Source organism: Betta splendens, chromosome 8 (genome assembly GCF_900634795.4).
Source record: "Betta splendens chromosome 8, fBetSpl5.4, whole genome shotgun sequence".
In the NCBI taxonomy this organism is placed as follows: Eukaryota; Metazoa; Chordata; class Actinopteri; order Anabantiformes; family Osphronemidae; genus Betta; species Betta splendens.
In genome coordinates this window covers 5437729-5447585 of record NC_040888.2, presented here as the reverse complement: position 1 = coordinate 5447585, position 9857 = coordinate 5437729, and the positions used below count along the sequence as shown (strand labels likewise).

Here is a 9857-nt window from a genome sequence, read left to right as displayed (position 1 = left end):
GCTCACGTGACCTCAGCGGGGTGTCACGTGAAACCAACAGCTGGACTTTGAGAGCACATCTGCCTGAAACCTGTACACGTTGCATTATGTATGGATATTTTGAAGCAAATTTATGTAGAACCTATTAGGTAGATATAAAAAAGGTGAAGGTTCTAAATATATCTAAAGACTACATTTCCCATAATGTAAATCAACTGTGTAGCGCAGTGGCAAAACAAACACAAAGCAATAACCCAAAAAAGTTAGATTTTTGTTTGAGATGAAAACAGAAACGATGATTTGGGAATCTGCAAACCCTATTTTTGACATATCTTAAAATTTGGGAAAAGATGTAGCAGAAGACACGTTTGTTTCTGAGACTAAAAAACACTGAGCATGTATGTAGCAACACGTCAGTAGCAAGTGAACTCTGCAGGGAGTTCAAGAACAAGAGCTCTTTATAACATTACAGGTACAATGAATTGTGAGTTAGGTTGAGAGTCTGTAATGGACAAATCCAGAAACTAGTACTGAATGGTTATGATCTTTTAGGTGAACTGAAAACCTAAAGTCATCCCATTAACAATGCAAATAAGATATAACATCAAAGAGTGTATAGTGGTAAGGAAAGTAGAGGTAAGTAGTGTAAAGCTGAATGATCCAGTCACTGACAGACATTTTTCAGAGAACATGGGCACTGTGTCCTCTGGGTTAAAGAAGAGAAAAAGACCATCTGGCCTGTCATCAGTGAAGTTCAAATAGGAGCATCTGTGATGATATTTGGCACGAGTAGCTTGACCTTCCTACAGTCCAGAGCCGTCAGTCATGAGAAAATATTATCATGACATATTATTGCTTAAAACTGGTGCAGTACCAAGATGAAGGCTGCCACAGGTTCCTTTAACATCCAGTAAGAAGAATGTCTATTTCAACATAAAACCCTGGCGTTAGCTCAGTCACTTTGATAAGAGTATGAAGACAACTTAAACTCCCCCTCTTGGTCTCCGAACTTACAGTAAAGGGAAACAAACTTATCTCCACTAAGCTTTCAACTAAGCAGTTTATTTTCTCCAAGGAACATTCTTTCGATGACTTCTGTCCAAGAAAAAATAAGAAAAATAAAAAAAACCTCACAGCAATAAGTTCACATAGTATCAAACAGTCTTGAGTAATCAGCAAACACCTTTTGGTGAAACTCTGCTAGTACAAAAAAAAAAAAAAAAGCCACCATGATGCTTTGTTTTATTTGAGGTGAATTATTATACATTCACATCTCAGGTCTAATGAGAAAACATCAAAAACTCAATTAAAAAAATAAAATATACTCCCTCAGAATGAAACAAAACAGTTTCAAGTAATAGTGGCCTACTCTGTCTTTTTCCCATTTATACATATAATACTATGTACATGTATGAAACACAGGGCAAAAACCAGCCTGGAGTAACAGTTAACATGTATTTACAGTCTGTTACAAACATCTACACACCATAAACTCCATATGAAACCAGGCAAACAGTACTTCTAAACCCCCATTTAAGGAAGAACTTTCTTTTAGTGTCTGAATTTCCACTTCTACCCAAGGAGGCAAGACAGCAAAAACTATTTAAAACACTTAAATATTGATTGTTCAAGCATATTTAGAAGTTGGTGTATTCACTGACTTGCGCTCCTGCGATGATAAAAGTGCTCAGTCTTATGTAGATGTTGGAACACGGGGTAAAGTACATCTCAACACACATCTGGTGTCCCTGATGGTAGTAGTGCGCTACAGGTCTTAACACTGACAAGAAATGTTCATCAGCACAACTATCAACACATTTATAGAAGATGCAGACTACTAAAAAAACTCATTTCACAGCCCTGTTGCTTTTAGCAGATGCCCCTAAAGACACAAATGACAACACCACAGTAACATGAAGAACATACATTCATGTTTCAGGCTTCAGATGCAGGCGATTATATCAGCTAGATATATGTATATTAATGAACTCGCCACTTACAAAAAGATTCTTGTACAGACAGTGCACATCAGATACTAACATAGCCAACAATTTTTATACCATGAAAAATATCTTTCTTTAAAACAGACCTTATTGTCAAAACCAGTCAATGAGGTTTGATTTTGTTTACAACTATCACTAATGTGATCTGAGATAGGTTTGTTGTAAGAGGATTTAAAACCAGAGAAATGGCAAACACTGCACCAGGGTCCTGAGGAAAGTCAAGTCACGTTCCAGTGGTTTCAGAGCTGACTGAGTCTGGGTTCATGGGAGGTATTTTACCATGCCACGCTTGTTAACGTGTAAATGAAATGCATCATACAGAAAAGGCCAGTACATAATTTAGATATTTTTTTTCCCTTACTTAAAGCATGAACGTTCTTGATCTACTGACTATTTACAGGCCAGTACAGACTGACGTGAGGAAACGAACAGACTTGAAAACATGAGAAAAGTGCTGAGGATAATGACTGAGCAGGTGAACAACCATCATCTATAGGCTCAGAAACCCCTCGTTGAGAGAACACTCATTCCCTTTCCCATCCTCCTCCTCTTCTTCGTCTCTTTTCACCTCACTGCCACTATGAGCTGCAGAGTTCTTCCTCTTTACTTGTTTGCTGGAGGTGCCCCGGGGTCTTTGCATGGGCACCAAAAGGCGGAAGCCAGGCAGGGCATTAGCAGAAGGCCCACCCACGCATGGCGTAAAGGTCTTGAATGTGCATAGCACGAGGGAGGAGGAAGAGCATGTGGAAGAGGGGCTCACGCTCTGGACAGAGGAGTATCCAGAACTGTGAATGTCTGCAGAGGAAGAGAGGCCGTTCTTGTTCGCGTCCGTTTCGGCTTCACACAAACTGTCTTCATCACTGGACAGGGCTCTGCAGTGCTCAGGTCCTCTGTCTGAATCATTCAGCGCATCGAGTTTGATGGAAATCATGGAGGCTATTAAAAAAAGAAAAGAAAAGAAAAGAAAAGAAAAAAAAAAGATTATTATCATCCTACAAAATGTTTACACAAAATGAGATGTCTACAGAGCTACTGTAGTCCATTAACATTTGTCCTAGACATTAAGCCTGCATAATGCAACATCCTAGATTTGATTATTGTAAATGTTGAGTCATGTCTCATCACATAATATTCTCATGCAATGACTCATGCACCATTTTCCTTTACGTATTTGAATGCTTTTAGAAGGAACATGCCACAAAGAAATACATTTGACCAAGCACAGCGGCTATCTTCCCATCCCTCCTTAACACTCACAATCTGCATCTTTCTCTCCCTCGCTCTCTTCCTCCAGGTCGCCCTCGTAACCAGAAACGGAAGTGTCCAAGCTCCAGTCCAGGATGTCCCCTAGCAGCGTCTCCTCCTGATTGGACAGCTCCGCCGTGGGCGTTGCCACGAAGCTGGCTCTGTGGGCCTGCATGTTGTCATCGCGTCGCCTTGGGAGGAAGCGGACAAACAGTGGGTTACAGTGAGTCACCGGAGCGTCTCACAGATGGCAAATACAAACACCTTCTGGACAAGACGTCCACAAATCATGGCACACAGGAGACTCAGTAAGGACAAATGAACAAAAAGCTTGCATGGTTCTCTTCTGTTTGAACTGTCATATAATAAGTCCTGCATTTACTATCCCCTATATAACGTGCATCCAGCAGCTCACTTAACATTGAGTCTTAAAGTTAGATTCATCATCACTAACAGCAGCTGTAGAGCCCATGTTTTGAGCACTCTTCTGAATAGCAGAGAGCGCTGCCCAAAGGGGAACCTGTTTGTTAATAGGTGGCTTACCGCTTGCTGGTGCTGGATGGAGAGGCAAGGAAGGTGTGAATATCAGCTGGTTGACCGGTGGGACTGGGAGGCTCCATCTGAGGCTCCACCTCGGGAATCTCCAAGATCTGGCACAGCTCTTTAAAGTCCATGACCTTAAAAAGGGGCAATGAATTAAAATGAATTCTGTGCCGAGTTAAAGGCTTGTTTGGGGCAAAAACAATAAAAGGGGAGAGTTTTTTTCCATAAGACTTTAAAAGAAAGTGAGGGAGGGAATAAATAAAATTAATTAATTAATTAATTAATGAAACCTTTTCTTTGCTGATACGCTGGTAGGCCTCATCTTCAAATCGTTGCTTGACTCCAGTAAGTGACACATGCCTGTAATCTTTGGGAACATCTGGGCTAAAACTGGGGAGAGAAAGAGGAAAGGGAAAAATGAGTGGGATCCCCTCTCCTTGCTGCATGACTGTAATCATCTCTGGGGCACAAATCTAGTTACGTTCCCATTTGAGAATTACAGTTTGTCAATACGATGCTCACCTATGAAAGTGACTCACCCTGAGGCACGTTTCAGTGACTCAGTCGGTGATTCACTGATGATTGCAAATACACACCCCATCCATCCCCACATCTACAGCTCAAATGTCTTCTACTCTTGTATAATTGTGCAGGTCTCTGGGCTTCACATTTACTTAGAAAGCTTAATGGCCATCCATTTCCTTGGGCACCAGACATTAGAAACTCTGACCATGTGGAAAACAGCCAGACATGTCATAAATCAATTCTTTTTTATCTGTTTTAATGAGGGAGAGCTCAGTGTAGCAGTGTGTGAACCACTGCACAATAACAACGAAGACAATATGAAGGCAACATTTTATTGACATTTTTGCTGCATAGATCTACATCTGTAGAAAACACATTTTGTATGACCAATTTGCAAAATAGACTGAATCTGAAAGTACAGTTTATAAATAATTGATGATACTGATACCTTTTAAACCCAGCTTCTTTCTGTTCACATGTTGGATTGGAACTTTAGGTACCAAACATATATCTAAAGTAACAACACTGATTATTAGGAGAAGTGGAACCTTGCTCTTGTTCCAACTGATGTCACTGTGGTTGTTTACTTGAACTTACACAACAAAGAAAGCCGATATCTATGTCTGACTTTCTAGACCTGCTTTGCTACCAAGAAATTCAAGAAACACGCAGCATGAGGAACTTACCACTTGACATAGAGCAGCACCGACAGGGAGAGGAGGTCTTGTTTGGAGAAGCCTGTGTAGTCAGCTAACTGGCTTGGCCACAGCGGCGCTGCACAGAAAAGACCACAGGCATAAGTCAAAGGAAAAATGAACCCAACATTGATCTTATAATAGATATAAATCCCATTTGTTTAAATACACCGCATTTTCCGTCAGTGTTAACACGGTAACACAAAGAATCTTTTCATGTGTAGACACGTTTCAGTTAGTGTTTTTACCATAATGATGTAGTGCTCGTGTAAGCAGCAGAGCAGCACAGGCCAGTTTGGCTGGTGGTGGTGTGGCGAGAGCGGAGTAGAGCAGTGACAGCTCACAGATGTAGCTGAACAGGTGAGTGGTCCGTCTCCCAAGAGGGAGCAGAGACAGAAGCACGTCCCCATAGTCCAGCAGGGTGGGGCTCTAGACAGTGACGCAGAAATACACACATTTGCTTTACAGTTGCCATGTCTGAATACCACAAAGGAAAGCACATCAAATTTTATTCATGTTTTAAACAATGTATAAGGGATTTGTGGTGCTCACCCTGATCTTTCCCTCCAGCACCGAGACGACTTCTCCCATCATTCGCACCAGGTCCTCATATTTGTATGTGTTGTCTGTGAGCCACACAGCTTCACGTATGGTCAGGATTTCTTTACTGATATAACTAAAAAAAGGAAACAAGCAAATGGTGTCAAAACTATAAAATTTACACATACTCTCAAAAACAAATGCACATTTAGGAGAAATTAGTTCTTACCGTGTACAAACTACCATGCAGGCGATGCCTAATAATTGAAGGCGAGCCTTGGGGACAGAGCGCAAAGCCAGGTACCGGTCCACACAGTCCACCGTCACATGAAGTGTCAGGCTGGAGAAGTCCTTCATGGTGGTCACCTCCACAAGCCAATCCACCAGGATGTACCTAGAGAGGCAGCACCCAAGAGAGATTCTGAAGTTATGTAGGGCAAATGTGACCAGGACCATCTTAAACAGAGGCCTGGTAATCTGTCTGAAGGCTACAGTACATTTGAGTGTTGAAAAGGTTGACTTAATTCTCAAAAAATGAATTTAAATCTACCTCATGGTGTCCTTGATGCCTTGTCTAAGAATATTCTGGGAGCAGTGCCGTGATGCTGGATTAGAAGAACTGAAAAGCTGGGCCACCAACTCTGAGCAGGCATTTGCCTCCAAGCCCAGTGGATTTCCACTGCTACACACTCTGGCCAGGCAGACCTGAAGGTTTGGAATATTTCAAATCGATTAAAATAACATGACATTTTCTTGAATTTGTTCACAAAAGAAGACACGTGTTTGTGCGGTGATTACAGAGTTTGTGACTCAGATGACTCATGATTCAGTGGAGCAGTCCAAGCATTAAGTATGTCAACAACTGTCAAGACCTTGGAGACACTCTGACAGAGCATGAATAGGAAAACATAAAAAGGGAGAAGTGGAAAACAAAAAACAATACTAAAACATGGCCTGTCTAAAGGCAAAGATGCAGTGCAGAAATATGAAGATGGAAGAAAACACAGTTCCTGTGTTAGCATAAGTGTTGAAAACAACACTTTATCTTCAATTACACACCTGTGCCTCCCAGCAGCCCTTTCCAGCATAATCCCTAAGGGTTCGGACACACTGAAGGTACCTGCCTGGATCTGCCATCTGAAATTCAAATAAACCAAACACATATCACATCTGGTCTCAGTAGTCAGCTGATGTTTTTGTACCCTTAATTAGTAATTCAGACATTTTTGTTAGATCAACTTTGGTGTATATTTCAAATATTATAGATAAGTTCAATGTCATGGTAACAGTAAATGAGGATAATATTAAATGAAACTTAAACTCACAGCTCGTTTACGGTTCTGCTCCCAAAGCAGGTAGGAGCTCTGTAGACAGCCAGCCTGAGAAGAATCCTCCAGCATAGATAAGGCCTCAGATTTTCTTTCATCACCCTTGGAAAAAGAAAGAAGATAATATTCCACATGAATGATAGATCTTACTCAAATGCTAAACTGTTTTCCTCCCACACACAAACAGTGATCTTATGTGGCCTTGTCTACATTCCAAAAAACAAAAATAACAACCTTTAATCTATTCAGGCACAAAATCATTTGCTAAACAATGAAGCACATCAATACTGTGATTGAGTAAATAGAGACTGAGGCAGTAAAAGAAAGGAGAAAACAACAAGTGTGTGTCTGTGTTGCTTCCACACAAACACAAAAAGGCTAATAGGTACTGGACTAACCACACCCAGACCCTTGTATTGATTCTCACACTCACCTCAAAAAGCTGCAAAACTCTGGCCAAACAGTGCAATAAAGGTCCCCTCTTCTCCTGTAAAATAAGGACATTAATGAACACTCCAACAGCTTAATTTAAGATTGTTCCGAAAGAGAGCATGTTTGCTGGTGTAATTTGGCATGAACCTACCACGTTGTTGTCACACTCAGCCTTGAGATGGTCAAACACTACAGCCTTGCAGCAGCTGCCAGTGGGCGACCAAGGTGGACGGATGAAAACCCAGATGAAGGGATCTGCCATAGGAGAGCGCAAGCTCTCTGCCAGGCTAAAAAAGTGAGAGGCCTTGCGACCACACACATCCGCTCGCCCCTCATCACTCAGCAATGCTAATGGAGTGAGAGAGGACGATTAACTATTGTGCTTATAAACAGGATTTTCATGTTGCCTAGTTTCGGTTTTACAAGGATGCTCTTTTTAGAAACAGAAGTATAAAAGGAGGACAAATGGTAAAACTACCTGTATGACTAAACAACTGAATTAGAAAATCAGCGAACTCACGTCCTTCGTTGTACAAATAAGCAATCCCAAGTTTCACTGCGGCTTCAAAATTGCCTTTTTCAGCAGCACTAAGGAGAAAGAGAGATTTCATGTTAACCCTACATAATGTAGACGAGCACAGTATCATTTTCCATTGACAGAAGTATGTGTACCTTTCAAATAGCCATAAGGTGCTGGGTGTAGGCCAGGTATCCCTGAAACTGACCCTGGCCCATACACTTGAGTGGTTGTCAACAATGTCCCGCAGTTGGGAGTGAACCTACAGAGAAAGTGATGACAATTAGCCCTGAAACGTAGGAAACATCTGATGAACTGAATCAGGCATAATACATTTATAATGGGATGGCACAAAGACGATGTGGCTGGGTTTCAGTACGTTACTTACCGCTCTGACAGACAACAGGTCCTCAGCAGAGAGACACTGGAGCACACAGAGGAGGACTTCCTCTGGCAGAGACAGCAAGGTTAAGGCTGGATTTCGCTTACGCACCCGCTTTCTTGTTGGGACAGAGTAACATTTTGAACAACGGCAGTGGAGGACTGAAAAAAAAAAGATATAAAAATAAAAAAAAAATGGAAAAACATTAAATTAGAATTAAAACATTCATATAAAAATTATATTTCATCTTAACAAGCATCTATCTGATCTTTAGTACAATTCTCAGTCAGTATAAAAACCAGCACAGTGTTCTTACAAATCAGGATTTTCACATCTTAATGCAAGAGCTGGCAAACTAATTCACACAACAATGTCAAACTAATATTTGCAGATCATCTCAGGCAAGACAGAAACTGATGAGTTCCTTGGTTAGAAGCCTGGCAGAGCAGGACTCGTTATGACATCACATTCAAATAGTTAACGTAAGCTGAAGCATCTCCGGGTGTTGTAGGCAAACCCTGGGGTTTAGCGCAAAAATATTTCAATACACTGAAATATCATGATTAGAGCACCAATATAACAAGCACACAACAATATGTAATAAATCGTTTTGAAAAAATAGCAGCTGTAGCAGTGACGTGAAGTTGGAACAAGTGAGCGCCCAAATTTCCCTCCTCTGTTTCGTACACAACTTTAGGGTACCAGTTCGAAGTTTCATAATGTTAAGTTTCAGTAAGTTTAACATTATACAATTTTAATCAAGACAAATGCGTACAGTGACGGCACGATAGAATGAGAGAGAAATATTACGGGCATTAAACGGTTTGAAGCGGCACAGTAACGTAAACTACAGTGTGCTGGCTAACATTTACAGCTAGCTACATAATACAAGCATATAAAACAGTGAATACATGTAGATATTTAAATTACCGTATATTAGTAGAAAGACGAATAAAACTACTTACCGCCCGCTTTCATTGCAAGTGTAGAAATCTCTCTCGTCAAACAACCACTTCTGATGCTCAAGCGATTTAAACTTTTCGGTGATGCTCAGCAAATATCGGACACATACGAACTTAAGGAGTTTTCACTAAACGACAAGCTATACAGTATAGCAATAGTCTCTGTACGTTCTGTGGCGGAGCAATACACCAATAAGTTAACAAGTTGTTAGCTTTTGCCGTAATTCAAATTCGAGCACGCTTCCCCAGTACATGGACCCGCCCCACAACTAGGACCTAGGACCGCCCGCGCTCATCGTTTAAACGCCACAATCAATCTGATTGGTTAAGAATGTTACCGCCCATGCCAGGCATAGGGAGCCCTTTATTGGCCAGCGCGAAGAAGAGCAGCGTCGATTGGCTGAAATTTATAAACTGAAAAAAGTGAGAAGCTCATTGCACAACGTAAAAGAATTTCGAAGTACGCGCTCGCCTTGTGATATGTGTGATTGGTTGACCTGAATACGAAGAAGGCCCACAGCCCCTCCGATTTCTTTGCATTGTGGGAAATGCAGTTAAACTAAAATTAGGTTTAAAGGTACCTTGTTTAAAGGGATAGGCGCAACGTCTCAGTATTTCTTTAGTGATTCAGACAATTGTCAAAATCTGTCTAATCTGCAAAACATGTATAGTTTCTTACATTTATATTTACAGGCTCATGAAACTG

The 9857-nt window shown here is 41.0% G+C and overlaps 1 protein-coding gene across 1 annotated transcript; it reads right to left on the bottom strand.

Annotated features, from left to right (window-relative positions):
• Positions 1-1204: 1204 nt before the first annotated feature.
• ccnf (cyclin F) lies at positions 1205-9440 on the bottom strand. Its single transcript, XM_029159957.3, has 17 exons — positions 9155-9440; positions 8196-8350; positions 7963-8069; positions 7811-7878; positions 7442-7638; positions 7292-7345; positions 6856-6960; positions 6590-6667; positions 6081-6235; positions 5760-5924; positions 5543-5666; positions 5239-5419; positions 4982-5069; positions 4061-4160; positions 3771-3904; positions 3240-3418; positions 1205-2918 (listed from the first exon to the last, which is right to left on the bottom strand). Exons 1-17 carry the CDS (start codon positions 9165-9167, stop codon positions 2473-2475), a joined length of 2349 nt encoding a protein of 782 aa, XP_029015790.1. The 5' UTR covers positions 9168-9440; the 3' UTR covers positions 1205-2472.
• Positions 9441-9857: the final 417 nt, after the last annotated feature.